Source organism: Corvus brachyrhynchos, unplaced genomic scaffold, assembly GCF_000691975.1.
Source record: "Corvus brachyrhynchos isolate BGI_N302 unplaced genomic scaffold, ASM69197v1 scaffold62, whole genome shotgun sequence".
In the NCBI taxonomy this organism is placed as follows: domain Eukaryota; kingdom Metazoa; phylum Chordata; class Aves; order Passeriformes; family Corvidae; genus Corvus; species Corvus brachyrhynchos.
This window is the reverse complement of record NW_008236629.1, coordinates 957,876-976,031: the sequence shown is the minus strand read 5'-3', so window position 1 is coordinate 976,031 and position 18,156 is coordinate 957,876. Positions and strand designations below refer to the sequence as shown.

The window sequence follows — 18,156 nt, the reverse complement described above, 5'->3', positions numbered from 1 at the left end:
TTTTTTTTTTTTTTTTTTTTTTTAATTTTTTGCCTAAGCTGCAGGTGAATAGAGTTTGAAGTGTCAGAATTAACCACAAGGCTTGCAAAGGCTGGAACAGTTTGTTACTAATGAAGGAGCTTTTATTAATATACATGCCAGTAAACATTATCAGCCAACCCACAAGAATAGGTGTACTCTCTGGGAATTGTGGTTTCTTCATACTAAACGTTATTTTGGTTAACACAATGCTGATATCCTTGTTTATTCTTTAGCCTGGTGTCTGAAGGGCATGAGGTTTGTAGGACTATGGTCAGTACCTCAGTAGTACTGTAAAGCTGTGGAGGACATGGGTAGGGCCACAGAGGGACTGAGACAGACCCATGGATTTTTTTGAATTACCTTAACTATGGGAAAAGTTTTGGTTTGAAGTTGTGTCCTAGCAGATAAAAAGTACAGGAACCCAGACTGCATAAATTTTCTACTTTAATGGAATATTTATTAGTGGAATGTAAATGCACTTTAGATTTATTTAGTTGCTGAAGGAGTTAATTAATGGTGTTATTAAAGACTGAAGGCGGAAACCAGGTTTTAATGCTCATATGAGATTTTCTTTCTAAATAATGTGGGGTGTTTACATTTCCCTCTTAGTAAAATCTATTATGTGAAACTTGCTTGTTTGTTTTGGGTTTTGTTTGCCCTTTTTTGCCTTTGTGATAGAAATAGCAAATATACCCAACCTTACCATAGCTGGTCAGCTTGGATTGGGTGAGACCTCAGGTCTCCTGTGCAACCTCCAGCTCAGAGCACAGTCAGTGGTGAGGTCAGACCGGGTTTCTCAGTTCTTCCTCCACTCTAGTGTTGAAAACCTTCAAGGATGGGGACTGCCCAACTTCTCTGGGCTGCCTGTTCTAATACTTTGCCATCCTCACCATGCACAATTGTATCCTCAAGGGGAAAATGTTCCTTCTCCAAGCAGTCTGAAGGCTTCTTGTTTCATTTTAAGCCTGCTTCCCATGAGGTACCACAGTGAAGAACCTTCTTGGTTAGTCCTGGCAGGGCATCCTGAACCTTAGCAAGGCTAGTTGCCTCATCCTCTCCTCACAGCAGGTGCTCAGGAGTATTTTGATGCCTTTCCTGTGTGAGGAAGTCCAAAATTGGATTCAGTATTCTAGATTGTAGCCCTGGGACAGCTTGATGGAAACTAGCTATAATTCCTTCATTCCGTCCTGGACACTTGTGATTTTGTAAGGATTTGATTAAAACGCCATTCCCATGATATAGGTGGTAGATAAAGCATTTCCATTTTATGGAGAGGTGAAAAAGGCAGGGTTTCCACATTGTCTGAGTGCACACACAGCAAGCTCTCAGTCTGAAGTATTGTCCTCTGATAATCACTTCTTTCGTATTATGCATTAAATTCAATAAGTAATAAATCAGAAGTGCATTTATCTTAAAATCTATCTTTAGCATTAAAAAGCCAATGAAGAGAAAATGTTTTAAAGGTTATATGCCTTATGTGGCAGCAGACAGTTTTCAAAATCTGTTTTATTCAGTTCTTACAGCTGTTGTATTATTGTTTTCATTTTCTACACTGTATGGTTTGCTACTTAGATGAAAACTGAATGCTGGAAAACTTGTATGTGCTTTCATATTTAGAACAACGTGGATTGTGTTGTCTGTGATCATATGTATGATGTCTTTGCATCAAAGTGTTATAGGTTCAAATAGCACTAGTGTGGGTTTTCAGCCTCCTTTGGTAAATTTAGATGCTGTATATGTGAACACCTATTTTATTTTAACCAGTTTTGTTATGGCTTAAAACTTGAGATCTGTGATATTTTTGTGTAAAGTTTCCCTTAAATACTTCTTCCAAAATAGTACCTTTATGTGGCAATGCTTGTTGGGCAGCTTCCTCGCTAAACTCTTTAAATTGTGGTTGATATTGGAATATGAGAGTAGGCTGCTTTTACCCAGGGTGTTTTAATCATATTAATGATATCACCACTGTCTTTTTAATTAGCGAATGAATTTATTAGTTTAGTTTGTGCATCTGTGTTATCAGAGAGGTTTTTAATTTAATTTTTGATTTTGAAGGCAGGGACTATAAATTTTCTAAAACTGCAAAAGTAACAAAATAGCAACAAATTCAGCTTTTTAAAAGATTTCTTTGTCTTCTAAGACTAACATGCTTTCCCCCCTTAATTTCAAATGCAGCGAATGCATTTTGGTTTTGTGAGTTAATAAAATCCTGATAGTTTCACGTGATATGCATCAAAAGGATTTGTGAATCAGCAGATGACTTCAGCCTGTATTACTCATGGAAATCTGTGTTGATCCTGTGATGATAGTGTATTCATCCTCTTATCTGTGCTTCTAATGACTGAAAATACTTGTAGTGATTCCATGGCATTTTCTGTATTAGCTTACCATTGTTTCATTAGCTCTGGTTTTAAAAGCATGTTCATTAACAAAATCTTTTTTGCTGATACTACTGGATAGTATAAATCATTTTTGGTAGCTCATTAAGACAGGAAAAAAGAATTTTTTCAGGTCCTTGGAAACTTGTAGTTCCCATTTAACCTCATAATTAGTGAACTGGGTAGAAGGACAACACTACATGAACATGACTGTTAGTTTACTGTTTGTTTCAAACTCTTCTTGTCTGCAAGCTTTTACCAGAAGAAGTGAATGTATGATAAAACCTGATGTCAGGCCATCTTGTCCCCTTTCATCTGTCTTTATAAGCCCAGACTCTTGTGTTGGCTGCTGCTAGTCACAGACACAGCAGCTCAAGATAGTTACAGAATTGTATTCGGACTAAACAACTGAACACTTAGGAATTCTCATCTGAGTAGGATGTAAGATTTGAGAGAATCATTTTTAATCTGTGATCCTTACCAGTAGTTCCTAGGTTAAGATGCTAATTAAACTGTATGAGAGGCTGACATTTTGACCTTATGAAAGTCTCCTGGACACTGATTACAGTGGGGCAAGGGTTTTACTGCGATTCTGATGAGACACTACTATTTTAAACTAGTAGATCATGTTCAGGGTCTTGAAAAGATGGAGTTTTGTGTATGTGCAGCTTGTAGTGGGTACTTTTGCTTGAGTAATACAATTAGTTGGTATTGTTCCTAATCCTTCCAAATTATATCTGTATTACACTGCATTTTTCTTCCAGCTTGCAGAACTTTGAGAGCACTGTTTTTCTTGGACTATTTGTTGGTACTTGTTCTAACCAATTCTTAAAGCTAATATCCGAAAAATACTCAGAGGGCAGTGCTGAAACTATTTTGAAGCCGTTGATGTATTTCAGAAATATGTTATGAAATGAAGCAAACTATTCCTGGCTGTTTGCCTGGTTAGATACAAGCACTTGTTTGGAGTAACAACTCACTGGCTGAACAGTTCTTCGCTGCATGAGTTCTTCTGTCAGCTGCACCCACACCGCAATCACCCGTAGAGGTGTGGGTGGGTGCCCACAGGTAACTGTCATCACCATTTGGGATATTCAACATAAAGGTGCTTATGCTTATCTAGTCTTGCAGGTAAGGGTAAAGGAGTCAGCCTACCTGGAAAGTAAATGCTGTAGAAATGGCTTGTAATAATTTATAGGACATCTGTCCCATGACAACATGAATTTTTCTCACAACTTATAAATTTGCTGTTAATGTGAAGTAGACTCCATCAATAGTTGATTCACAGATTTCAAGTTTCAGCTGCCTGTGCATTTAAATTACTCCAGAGACAATCTATACACTTGGCTTGACTTCAAATGAAAGGTCATCAGCATCAGTCATGTCCAAAAATTAATAATTAGGACTTGGCTTTGACTCAAATACAAAATTAATCGAAGTCATGTTAATTATGAGTTCTGCAAAAGGATCCATGCAAGCAGAAGTGCCTGTCTGTGTCCATTATACTATAGGATTAGAGCCTGGATTGCATCTGTCTTAAGACAGTGGGTGACTCTCAGTTCTTGTGTTTGTAAAAGTTGTAAATAATGGAAAAGAAATAATGGAATTTGTATTGAGGTATCTTAATTACAAAGAAACGGGTTTTGAACTGTGATTCTTTTATGAAGAGTCCAAGTCTTAACTATTACTAGCCTGGTGTTCTGTAACTTTGAAATTCAGAATAACTTCTAACAGTCTGTAGTGTAATTTAATAACGCTGGTAGTGGTAGATGGTAATGAATGTAATTTTTTGCGGATTTTTCACGTTTCTATACTTACTTTGTTTTGGTGACTCTGATTACCAGTATCTGTGCAAAATCAGGATAATACAAAACTGTTAAAATTAAAGGATGGTTGTTGGTAAAAAATGCCATAATTGATCACAAATTCAAAATTTGTAGTGTTGCTAGAAAACTTAGCTTGGCATTTCACATGTGTGGTGGTGTACTGATACAAGTTCCAAGGCATTCAGAATTCACACGATGAAGCATCATAAGCCTTTCCCAATTTTGTTGATGCTATTACGTCTTTCTCTAGTGAAAAACAAAAGAATAAAAGGGGCTTTGGAGAGTGGAGCAGCATATCATGTCCTTTTATTAAGGCACATTTGTTGTGCCTGTTGTACATGGTAGGTTTCTGGACAATAGGAACACATTCAGTAGTTGCCATTTGGAGGAAATACAGGTGATCAACTACTTCTTGGGTAGCTGATGTGCCCAGAGAACAACTGTGTCAGGTATTTTCTTAGTCTGTGCTTGGAAAGGAAGGAAAATCTGCACTGCAACAAGTTTAGAGCACTCTCACTGGTGACATCATTGTTACCAGTGTCATATAAACAGATATCACTGTTAAGCAAATGTTTAAAAGAAATGAAAACAATAACAAAAAATCATCATCTAAAAATCTGTTCAGTTTCTCTTGTCCTAATAAAAACAAGGTACTGCTAATAGTCTTGGAATAAATCCATTTAAATACTGGGAAAGCTTCAAAGGTATTATAGGAATTAAATTGTATTTGTGGAGAAAGGGTGGAGGGAGCAGCAGAGAATGACAGAACAGAATAATTTATGTTGTAAGGAAGCTCTGTATCCCATCACATCCAGCCAGGCTAGCTTCAAAGTTGGAACCAGCTTATAAGGTTTGATGTGGTTGCTCAGAGCCTTATCTGGCCACATTTCGGATGTTTCCAAGGAAGGAGATTCCACAGCCTTGCTAGGCAACCTCTTCCAACGTTTGTCTGCTCTCATTGTGAACGAAAATCTCCCTGCTATCTAATTCCTTGTTGCAAGGCATTAGCCATCTGTTGTATAGGTTGTTTTGAATAGTATCGCTTAGTCTTAATGAGTCCTGTGAGGCAAAAACACTTAAACTCTCACTTTTCAAATTCAAATAAACCACTGTGTTCTGCAAAACAAATTGTTAGTGGCAGGGGTTTCAGTTCTTTCTTCCCAGTGAAGTCCTACATATTGAAGCTGCAGATTTGCGGAAGTTTTGGGTTTATGTGCCCTCTCCTTGCCTGTGAAATTACCATCTGCATTTTATGCAGTAACAGGCCATCCTTCTGTTTCTCTGCTCCTAGTATTTGACATGCAAAACTTGTCCCAAAATGCATTGCTCAGATATTTAAAAAAGTGTTTACTTTCCAGCTGATATTTTTATTATTAGTAAGTAATATTTAGTCTATTAGTAATGTACTTACTCTTTATTTGCAACTAAAAGGACTAATTCATCTTCTGGTGAATTTATTTCCTGGGATAGAATAAAGCATTTGTGTATGTGCTAGTATGGTATAATGGGAAACTTCCCTTCCTAAATAACCCTGGAGCACTTCTGGAATACAGTCATTTTTCTTAGTCTTAATTGAAGAGTGAGTTATTAATGATTGAGAGCCTGCAGATTGAGAGCTTGTTGGCAGTTCCTCTGCCCCTGGAGAATATAGCTGGCAAGGTACTTCCACTTTTTCTAAGCTAACAAGGTATCTGCACTTGTTTTGGTGGCAATCCTAACCTAAGCATCTAAGGTTAAATAGACTGCTTCAGGTCTGGTTTTTAAAGGAAAGGCTTTCAACTTCAAACTGGACTGTGTGACAAACATGGAGTTTAAATGTTAGGGTTGTAATTTATTTATTATTTCCTTTGAAAACATCTTAAGTTCCTATCCCGCTCTTTGGATGTAGACACAATATTAAACTCACACAGAAATGCTTTTTTAGAAAACAATAGTCCTCATTCTTTTTGTAAGGAAAAAGATCCTGGTTGCTTTGTAGATGTTGGCACTGTGTGCTTACTGGAAATACTTTCTCTGGATCTCTGATTTCATGGAAAAATGGAAGATTTAGAAACTTTGTTAAACTTTATTAACCCACAGCTGTAGGACAGGTCAGTTCTCACCAGTCTAGGGAGCAAATGCCATCCGTGGTGCAGTGGAGTAATTGATAGCCCATATCTTGTTCACAGTTTCCGATGGCTCTAGGGTGAGGATTTTTCCAATAGGTGAGGCTGGAAAAAGGCGTTCTGGTGTTGCCTAAGTTGTTACAGCTTTCAGCTTGTCATTGGAAATGTTCATTATAGGGTTCCTTGTGTCTGACTTGCTGTTGCAAGGTGTGTTGGAAAAGGGGTGAAAAGCTTCCAACACACCAAATATCCTCTACTGTTTGTGGCCTGAGTGGGACTTAGTGTGAGCAATTTGGGGGGTTTTTGGCATTTTTAGGGTTTTGTTGTTTGGTTGGTTTTGGTTTGCTTTTAAATTGAGACATGTCCTGAGCTATTTACATTGGTATCTTATGGCTTTGTGAGCTGTTTGATTTTTAGCTGTCCTTTAGTCAGCAGAGTGTTGTCTCTTAGGAACTTCATTACTCTGAAACATCAAAATATTTCTTTATGCCTTCCTCTGTGCTGGGGGACATCCTGGTATGCTGGACGACAGGGTCAAATCTGTAAGGCTTGAAACCAAATAGGCTTTACAGGAGGAAAAATCTTTAAACAAGAAAAGGCATCAAGTTTTCCTTTTTGCCTCTTTGACGTACAGTTCTTTAAATGGCCTTGTTATTTGTATTTTCTGAATACTCACACTGTTATTATCTTGCTACATTTGACATTAGTTCTGGTTTTGGATGTCGTTTACCTAAAAATTGTTAACTAAACCCAGAAAAATTTAGAACCTTAAATAAATGAGTGCTTGGTTCACAGAGAGGTAAGATATTTAATGAATAACAGTATTTCACAGAGGGTAGCAAAGCATTAGATGGTACTCTGAGGGGAGAGTTTATAGAAAGCCCTGATTTTAATTCAGTTCTGATGAAGCACTAAATTATGTTGTTTTATATAGACCATGCAGCTGCATAGCTAAGGTCTTATCTGATCCTCTGCATGAAGGTGTAAAGAAAAATCATTGGAGAAATACCATATTGGAGGAAAAAGAAACATGTGAGAAAGGGCCTCCACATAATTTCTCTCTGTGACCTCATTAAATAATATAAATTGTGTAAAATGTTGTCCAGCAGCATTTCAAGTTATTTTACTGGTTCTGTTCCATAAAATTTACTGAAACACAAGTCAGAAATTTATGTTGTGTAATTTCTATGTTATATCTAAATAATCTGGTAACAGCCAGGTGTAAATAATCATAAATTCAAGTGCTTCTCACTAACTAAAGATTGCAACTAGTTTACTTTTAAAACATTAACCTGTTTAATAATTAAATGGTACAGTGTGCCATTGGCAAAGTCAACAAGAACATAGGAAGGAGCTGAAAAAACATTTCAGACTTGAAAAGTATCTCAGAAATATGTTAATTTCTGGACTAGAGCAGCAAAACATCAATATAAAAAATTCTGCTTTTTAGATATCATGTATTACTGAGCATAGCAATATTAATTTTCTTTTTTCTTTTTTCTTTTTTTTTCCTTTCAGCCATAATCAGCAGACCACGTCATTTAGACATCCTGTGACAGGACAGGTTTCTCCAGAAAATATTGAATTTATTTTGCGAGAAGAGTAAGTAGTTTTATACCCACGTCAAGAGATCAAAAACAGTAACACATTTACCTACAGTAGATTAGTACCTTAATTTATTGACAGTTCTTCCAACACTGTAGAAAAATTTAATTGAGATTTATGCTTAAAATTTTGCTTCTCATTGTGATAGTATGTTTTTGATTCCTTGGTAGGACTTGAGGGAAAATCTTTATCAAGTCTTCAAAAAAACCCAGACAAACCCAAAAATAAAATAACAAGACCCACAAAATATACTTAAGCAATAATGCTTTAGTCTTATATAAATATCAGGTAAACAGAACATAAATGTAAAGTGCTTTTGGAGCATACTGGAAGGTTTGTACTGAAATTGAAATACACAAAATATTACTAGCTTCCATTGTATTTCCTTGGTTTTCTTACATATAAGGTGTTCTACACTGATTAGCTGTTTTTCTTTATTCTAGAGAAATGGTGTCTAATATATTTGTTACCAGCATATTTTATCTTGATTGTCTGATTAAAAAAAAAAAACCAAAAGGAGGAAATGTATGCTTTCACACTGGTGAACTTGGTCACCTTTGGATTGGTGTTGGATTGGTTCATGCACTGTTTTCCCTGTAGGCTTTAACTTTGCCTGTCGCCCTGGCTGCATGCCAGGATTGCTCCTGCAATCCTTCTGTAGTGGAATGACTGGGTATCATCCTTAGACAGAAGACAGAGCCTTGGACAAAATTCTGCATCGCTTCTAAAACCAAAGGGCAAGAAGAATGGCACATCAGATAGCTTTTCCTTTTTCAGCCCAGTTTTCCAGCACTGTTCAAGCAGCCTCTACCCCCTCATGCTTTGCAGATTCTGGGCATCCTGCTGTGATGGCCTGGATGTGGGGTTTGTGTGGCTGCCTGCCCAATTCTGAGCTCTATACATTTCAAATTCTGTGACATTTAGTTTGCTTTACATTTGGGTAGGACTGCTGTCAAAAGCAGTTACAGCATTGAGAAAAATGAGGCCTGGAGGAAGGCTGTTCAACACTCCCAGGAGACCGAACCTTTTCTGGCAATGTCTTCTCCTGTGACTTGGAGAAGTAGAACATGGCTGTAGAGCTCAGAGGTTCTGATACAGGCCTGAGAAGAGCTTCTCAAATAGTTTAAAAGCCAAACCAACCAACCAACACCAAAATTTGCAGCAAAACCCCTAAAAAAGCCACCAGCTAATCAGTTGCTCTCCCTCAAGTCAAAGCAAAGCCAAGGCCAATCCTGTGTTAAGGTGTCTGATGAAAACAAACATGAAATACAGTGTTGTGGGAGAGGCCTGTAATTAGGTATGAAGGCTGTGGGGTGGCTGATGAGCTGGAGGTCACCCCAGCTGTCCCATGGCATGCAGGTGCTTTGCTGCTCAGAGGGTTTTGCTCATTTACAGGTATGAAACAAGCTGCTCCACCTCATTTAGTGAGGAGAACAAGTATGTTGCAATGGAGCAAACTTCACAGACAGTATGGACAGCAGCCTCTGAGCATCAGTGTTCCAACTTCCATTCATTAACTGATTTTTACTTTATCTGTTGTAAAGGCTCAGTCAAATTTGATATGTATTTAAGCATATGTAATGGAAAATAGGTGTTTGGATAACCTCTTGGAGGGCCTGCCTGGATTAGTCACACTTGCCTAGGCTGTTTTTGGTTTTGTAGTAATGGTAGCTGATAAAATATTAAAAACAGAATTGAAAGAAGTACTTGCTGTGGTGGCACATGGATTTAGTGATCTTTAATGTATGTTAGAAACTTTTTTTGGAAGAGAAGGGGAAGTGCTTATTTGGAGGGCAGTCTGAACATGTAGACTTCAGTTACTCACACTGAAATGGTATCAAAACCAGGAAAAAATCTTACACTGTAGTAGAATTAGAAAAGATTGGCGGTTTTAATTCTAAAAGAAGAGGGAATGGCTGCAGGGATAGAGAGAGGAGTATATGCTTGTAGTCACTGCCCTGGAAACAGTTTTTGCAAGAATATTTCTCAAAGCTTTATTATTGGCCTGAAGAACATACAGTGTTTTTAAAATTAGATGGTTTTAATCTGTCAGTTAAAATTGCTTTAAAAATGTCTTTTTCAAATGTGTGGGATGCTCTGGTTTCCTTAGTTTTTTACCACTTCTATGCATCAGTGGGGGTTTACACAGAGGCTCTTCACCATGGTCACATGTGAGTTCCTGTCAGATGATGCTGTTGACACACGTGGATGTCTCACATGGTGAAATCAGAGGAGCTGTTGGCACCTCCTGGTCCTGAGGCCTAGGAATTGTAATGGAGCTGTGCCCTGCTTTCAGTTCTTTTCCCTCAGGCATCAGGGATTTCCTGGAATCGGTGGTGTTGATCGTGTATCAGTTTGGAATCAGTGTTGTAGATCCCTATCATGTGATGAAATGAGGTCCACCAGGAGGACTCAGATCAGAAAGGCAGTTTCTGGATTGGCGTGGTCTGTGGGAACTTTCCATTGTGGGATCCTTTGACCAAGACTCCTTTTTCCTGTAGCTGAGGAATCCTATCTGAACCAGTAGCACTCTCAAGGGTTTCATAAAAGGTGATTTGTTCTTTAGTGCTCTTGTGACATGATTAATACTGACTGGTTGATGTTCATTTAAGATTAGGGCCAAGGAGTTGTCAGCAGATGTTGACTGGGAGCTATTGGGGAGAAGTAAGCACAAACTTGTTCAGGCTGCAAAACACATCTATTTAAAAGGACACATTTTACATCAGAAAAGTAATTTACAGTCATGTAGAAATGATGAATGTGGGGATTGCTCTGGCCATTCCTCATCCTGGAAGCAGTGTTCTGGCAAGCAGATTTGGAAACAAGTTTGGGAAAATAACACCAATGAGTGACGTAATCCTAGCTTGATTATGACTCAGTTGTGAACCACATGCCCTTGGTTCACTTGATCAAATGAGAACTGGACACTTTCAGTAGAAGGCTGAGACTGTATTTCACTAGTCTTTTTCCAAGGCGTTTAAACAGTATCACATCAATTTTGCTTTTGAAGCTGAAATCCGGTTTTCTCAACTCCTTTGTAACTGGAATCTGTGACTTTTGAATTACATTATCTTTTGATCCTTATACTATTCCTTCTTCCTAAAGGTATTCTAATTTAGATTTCCTTTTTCTTTTAAATGGTGATTAGTAATTCCTTATTTCCTAACACATTCTTAGTTGGGACCACTATCAAATCCCCACCTTGTACTCTGTTTTTCCAAGCTTAGCAGCTTTGATCGCTTGGTGTGTGGGATGTGTGTTCTGTACCTTTCACTAGCTCTGCTTGAGAGCCAGCTTTTCTGTATGTCACTTTTAGGTTTGTCTTTTTTTTCTCATGGAATGATTGATCATAGGTGACTTCAAGATTCAGCCTATGAGCTCATTGTTACAATAATTTAATTGTATTTTTCCTTCTCTATTCCTTTACTAATAATTCTTAACATACTTTGGCTGCTGCTACTCATTGAGCTGATATTTAAAAATAACCTTTACTTGACAGTGTTGTTTGGAGTGATAAAAACTGCAGAGATGTTTTTTATTTCTTCCTCCTTTGAATTACTTTTCTGCTGTTGGCAGTGAATTCAGTTTGGCATCTTATCACATGGTTGCTTGTATCTAAAGATTATTTTTCTATCTTTTTCTGCCAGCATTTCGGTAGTTTGTCTAGAACAATTTTTATTCTCTATCGACTTGTTCACGTCTCAGTTTTTAGGATCATATTGAAATAATCTGAGCATCTTGCTCTATGGGAAGCCCCTCCATTTCAACTGCCTCTTGATTTCTCTGCTTTGCTTTCCTGTTTTTAGTGAACCCTTTAGGCCATGAAGGGATCTTTCTTAAAAAACCAGTGGAAAAATGGGAATTACTGATAAGTCTGCTGGACAGATGTTAGGCTTTTAGTTAACTACATTGTTACACATGCATTTCTCTGAAAAGAAGCTATGATAGAATTACTTACAATAGCTGTATATAATGTTTAGATTTCTTTTCTCATATCTTTGTTTAAATAACAGTTCTTTATTGTGGACAGAAAGGAAGAATCAGGCACGTGCAGCCATATAACTAATGCTAAACACTAGTAGTTGTGTATTAGGAGCTGTATGATATTTGTCATAGCAGTGTGTTTGCGAATGAGAAGAGAGTACTTTAAAAAGGTAAGACTTGAATGTAAATGTAGACATATGGGGGAAAAAATACAGTGTGCTTAATCCAATGAGTGCTGTCCTCTTTCTTGCCTGTTTTTGTGTGCCTGGTAAAACCTGTGTATCACCTCTGGGGAGAGAGCCATCTTATTTTATCTATTTCATTTGGTTACTATAGCAGCAAAAATATCAGGTGGAGAGGAAAGAGGAGACCCAAACAACCCGAAAATAAATATCTAGCTTGTTTACATGTATAGAAACACTAGGACAGTTTTTTTTTTTTTTAAATCTAGCTGATTAGGAAATTTATTAGCATTAAAACTACATTGACACAATGTTATTGCATCATATCTGATTCCAACAAATAAACTTTTTAAGTTGGTGGTATGGCTGTGGATCTTCCAAGTCGACTGATCGTTATGATCTCTCGTGAGTATTGCATTTTCAATATGGGCTACTGGTGCAGTCATTTTTTTTTTATTGTTCTTGTTCAGTGTTGGGGCTTTTTTAATAACCCAGATGTTGGCTATGTCGTTTCTTCAGCTGGTAAATGTGGTTTCTGGAGACATACTAGCACTGTTTAAGTAGAGCAGGGAGTTGCTTGACAGGAGATATTATATAGAGTGTTATTTTCAAGTACTTAAAAAAATTTACACAGTACTGGAGCCCCAAATGGACACACTGCAATTCTGTGTGTGTATGCACACTCTTGGGGGAGGCAGTAAGAAAACCAGCTTGAAAATAGAAAAACACAATCACTATGAAGGCAGAATGGGGTGTCTTGGATAACAGATATTATCAAACATTTTTAGTAATTGTGACTTTGAACCGATGTTTCTGAATGCACAAAGTCAATGCTGTAGCCACTTATTTTTAAAGTTGAATCTGTAAATAATTAGGACAGTGTTAATTCCATTAACATGCAAGGATGTTTCAGGTAATTCTGCATATTCTGCCTATTTTCAGTTGCTTTTAAAAGCACTGAGAATGTTGGTTAGCTGTTAAGAGACTTGAATACCTGAGTTTTATGTTCTGATTTCATGCAAAAAATCTATTGTATCCTTGAAATATTATATACAAATACTGAAATAAATTTGCCATATTGTTTGGTGTTTTCTGCTAAATGTCAGGTACAGCAAGTTTGCATCACCAGTGCTTGCTGCCGAAGACTTTTTTAGGAGAATAAGAGAATGTATTTTCTCTTTTAATGGGTTTAATCTCTCTTTTGCTTGCTATTTGAATTCTTCCATGGCAACAACCTCACGTTTTTACAAAAGCATTTTTCTGCTTGCGAATTTGAAGTTTGTCATTAATTTGATAGTACGAGGAATGGAAAGCCTGGTTTCTTGGCAGTGATGACTTTCAGTAGCAAGTGGAAGAGAAATCACTGTATGATCACATAATAAATGCTTAGAAATTACTTGTTTATTGTTCTGTATTTTATTATGATTTCATGATGATGATGATGGTCATGTTAAACCATATAGCTTATCTTCCTCTGTAATTCTTCTGGGTTTTTTTTAAAGTGCTTTATGTTTAACCTGCTGTGAAACAGTATCTTGAGGAATAGTGAAAATCTGTTATATCAGAGCAGAAATTTTAAAGTAAAACCGTTCCTCTGTGGCTATTCCTCCTTCTTATTAATTTTTAATTGGAAAAATTAATTCCAATTTGTCAAAACTTAAATTGTATTTTTAATTTTTGTCAACAGAAATAGCTTAGTCAGGCAGTGTCATATATGCGAAGTTTCTTAATCTGTGTTTTGCAGAGACTGGATTAAAAGGTGATTAAATGCTGAAGTAGGGTACCTGGTCCATGAGAGGTGAGGCAAATTGACTCAAACTGACATGATTAAACTCTCTTGCTTTAAAGGATGGCCAGGAATTTTAGGGACTTGCTGTAGCTTGTTCTTATATCTTGGACTTGAGGTTATATATAAAATCTAGAAAGAAGGGATTTATGCCAGATACGCAAGGTATAAATAAAATGGGACCTAAGTTGTGTTACTTGCAAGCTTCATTGAAACTCTGGTCACAAATGGGAAAATGTGCTTTCCCTGACACCAAACCACCTAGACAAGCTTTTGGACAGGTAATTGTTCGGGTTGTAACTGAGGAAGAGCAGTGCTGGCAAATACTTTGTGTTCTGTTAAACCTTGTGTTGAGCTACTGCAATCACAGACTCTTCTCTGTTCTTGTGGTAACTGCTCAGAATTGTTTTGTTCTCTCTTGTGTTCAGATCTGGATTTCAGTGGTAGCAGCAACCATGTTTGGTATAGCTTGTATGCTGCGTTTTTTGGTTTTTCTAATAAATGGCTTTGGTGACTTACTGATGGGAAAAGGAAAATCATGGGTTGTTAATTGTTTGTTTTGTTTTCTCTTCTGATGTGACTGTATTGCTACTTGTTATTTGCTAAATTATGTTGTTAATGATTTTTGAAAATGCCACCTGTGGTTTTAATTTCATTCAATGTTGGTGTCAAGATCGGCTGCTGAAGCTTCTCTTCACAGAGATTTTATTTTGCTCTTCCATTTATACTCTCAATTCTTCGTCTGGGTGGCTGTACTGAATTCTGACTTGTTGAACAGGTTCTTCTGGTAGGATTGACCTCACTTATGCTTTAAATGGGTATCTGAGCTAGTTACCAGGATTTCTGGAGTCTTAGGATGACTCAGAAATTACACATTTCTAACAATTATCTGCCTTGAATTGCACCATTTTGCTCAAAAGGTATTTTAATAATTCATATTGTGCTATGAATCATATTTTGGGCAGATTCAAAGATAGAGCATTAAGTTAGTGAAAGATCTAACAGCAGTCTAGACTCAGTTTGATTTTAAATAAGAAGCCTGTTATTGCCAAGTGCTGATTCCTGTCCTTTTCTCCCCAGTACAGGCTCTTTCACAGGTTTGTGGCCAAGCCTCTAAATTGGGCACAATTTGGTTTCACTGCATAAGCCTTACCTTCTCTCTTATCACACTCATTGTTATATCTTGATTCTCTGTTGGCTTTGCAGACAATTTGGCAGGTTTCTCCCTCCTTATGAATAGACAAATACCAATCATCAGATGTCACTGCTTGAGAAAGACCTGAAATCAAAATAGCAGGAGTGGTGTAAAGGAACTTGCAGATGCATGGGAAATATTTGACTAACTTCTCATTCATTTACACACTGTGAATTTTACATCTAAAAAGGCCAAGCTGAGTGTTTGAAACAATGTGCTTTAGATTATCTGGTTTTGTTTGTTTTCTAGACAGAATTCATCTATGTCCAAGCAACAAATAAATCAAAGGCCTTCAAGCATGGTCAGTGAAACGTCCACTGCAGTAACTACATCTGCTGTCGATACAAAACCTGGCTCTAAGGTAAAAAAAAAAAAAAAAGCTATTTTTTCAGCTTGTTGATCAGAACTTCAGTTGTTTTTTAATTGAGTACTCTTTTAATGCTGATTTCAGTAGAGCTGTGGATTTAGCCTAGAAGTCTAGTAAGGCCTCAGAAAGGAGGTAATATCTTCTACTCAGACACAAATCTTTTAACAACAGACAGCTGTAACAGCAGTGTTACAGCTCTTTTAGAAGCACTGTATACCACATGATAGCATTGAATGGTAACTTGTAACATAGAGATTTTTGTGACATGGAAAGTTTGAGAGTCTTAGAAATGGAAGTAAATATATGTAATGTTAGTATTTCAGCAAGTGTTTTGGTGGTCCGGTGTATACGGCAAGAAATGCTGCAGACTACTAGGAATTACAATTTTTGCAGTTCTTATCTTTTCATGAAATCTTGCTGCTGTTGCTCCTCTTAGTAACAATTAAATCCTTTTCTGCCATCACTGGAGTGCACAAACAGTGCAGGCACCAAGTTCACACACATAGTGTTTAATAATAGAAAAGTCCATTCCTTGTCATTGACAAAGGGCCTGTGTCCATTATTGAACAAAATATAATAAAGTGCTGTACTTGAAGTGTCACCATCTATTTTAATGCTTCTTTGACCTTACACTAAATTACAGAACAGTGAGAATGGTAGTGGGTGGATAAAAAGGAATAGGGCAATATTGAAAGAATTAGCAGAGATAAGATAAATTTCTTAACTTTGACTGCAGTTCTTAAACTTCTCTGTTGTTTTTTTTTTTTTTTTTTAAGCAAAAGTGGGCAGCCTCTTATGTAACTGAGTTGAAGAAAGGACTTTGCCAAATTGATTGCAAAGATACTTTGTTTAGTTGGGATACTTAAAATATTTTGCTAATGTTTTGATGTGCCTGGTTAAATATTGGGGAAGACACAAACAATTTATTGAGAAGCTAAAACCCAATCTTTCAAAAATTGTTTTTTTAAATCCTAAGTGTATGAGTTATTGGACCAACACAAAGATTGTCATGTGTCAAATCTCAAGAATATCTTTATAGTTCTAGATGGAGTCATCACTGAAAACAATAAGTTTGGTAGGTTACCTGAATTAGTTGAAATACTTTTTTGATATTTGAAGAGTTGAACTTAGCAAAATATGTCGGCATTTGTTTTTACTGTATTTATCCTCTTTACTCTGATTTTTTGAAGCCTGCATTAGGGGCAGAAGGTTCATTTTTTCTCCTCTTAAAACCAGTAAACTTACTGGAGACCTGATACAATGCTTTGAGCTGGGGAATTATCCAGGGACACAGTTGGCTTTAACTTAGCCAGGATCACTTGCTCCTGGTGCTTCCCTTTGTCTGATCTAATCAGAGATCAGAAATGGGGACTGGGTTCCGCTCACCCCGAGGCCACCCAAATGCTGCAGGCTAATTCACTGGGCACATCACAACCATGCAGCTAAAGGGGAGGGTCATGCTTTTTTCATCACAGCTTAGAGAATATCCAGAATCACCTCCCACAACTTTGGTTGGTCTGGTCTTTTATTCTGTTTGCAGTTCAGTATAAGGGTGGTCACTCATGCTCCTGGCAGGCTGCCAGGTGTGGCATTTTTTAACACATCACAACTTTAGATTTAGAATAGAGCTCTCACAGAGGGTTTGCCAGTACTTTGCTTCTCTACCAAGTTTGTTTTTATAAGATTCATCTTACTGTGGGTCCTTAATAAATACTGGAGTTTTAATTAAAATGAACCAACATCTTTCTTACCTATGCTTTGGTTGATCACTGCGCGTGTTAACAGGCTTAAATCACTTTTCTTGTTCTGTAGAGTTCAATTCCTTCACAGCCTAACACAGAAATTAATTCAAGTGAGCTAGCAATGAGAACAAAGGCTGTAAAATAAAGAAACTGTGTCCTCCACTTTGAGATTGAGATTGACTTTTGGCAGCTTGAGAGTAATTTTAAGATAATTTCACCTATTTCTAAATGTTTTCTTCCATGAATTCCATAATCATTCTTTCAAAGAGTGAGTTCCTGTTGGGGTCCCTTCCCCCCTGCCATGGGGCCCTGGGGACAGACACGGGGTTTCCCTGCCCCTGGTCAGCCTCATTCCCCATTGGTTGTTTTGTGTTTGCCTGCGTGGGCAAGGACCCTCGGGTCCCGTGACTGTGATCAGTTCCTCAGCAGATCCCGGCCATGCGGCTGGAGAAATAAACATCTCTGAAACATCTGGCAAGAATTGGCCCACATATCAGCATGGGTCTCGTTGTTTGATACATCGTGTTACAGAATCCCCACTGTAACAAATGGTGGAGAATGTTGGCAGAACGATCCCTGATCCCTAAGCAACTGATGTGTGAGTAAGCCCTAGAAATTCTGGATTTCTCTTCTTGGTTTTGTTTTGCTATTCCATATCTAAACTATGGAGGAACCGTGGGAAGACTCTTGGCTCTCTGAGCCGCATATGGACATTTATCTTAAATTTGAAAAGATTCTTGAACAACGATTTGTAAATTTTAACTTAATGCAAGCTCAAAAGGAACTGAAACACTTCCTGGCATGGTTGTTTAAGAACTTTTTCTATGTTTCTTGGGATTTAATTCTTACCAAAGACTTTTGGAACACCGTTTGGACATGGTTAATTTCTGAGTCAAAATATATGCCAATGGAAGAATATTTTCATGAATATTATTTAATTACTGAGACTGTTGAGCAATGTCAGC

General features: G+C 37.4%; 1 protein-coding gene across 5 annotated transcripts in view; it reads left to right on the top strand.

Annotated features, from left to right (window-relative positions):
• The window catches only part of PLEKHA7 (pleckstrin homology domain containing A7), a 98,970-nt gene that overhangs the window by 26,411 nt on the left and 54,403 nt on the right, over positions 1 to 18,156 (top strand). For all 5 annotated transcript variants that reach the window (XM_017726586.1, XM_017726587.1, XM_017726585.1 and 2 more), the window contains exons 2-3: positions 7,849 to 7,932; positions 15,332 to 15,443. In XM_017726586.1, coding sequence (XP_017582075.1) covers positions 7,849 to 7,932; positions 15,332 to 15,443 — 196 coding nt within the window. The remainder of the gene's footprint in view (positions 1 to 7,848; positions 7,933 to 15,331; positions 15,444 to 18,156) is intronic.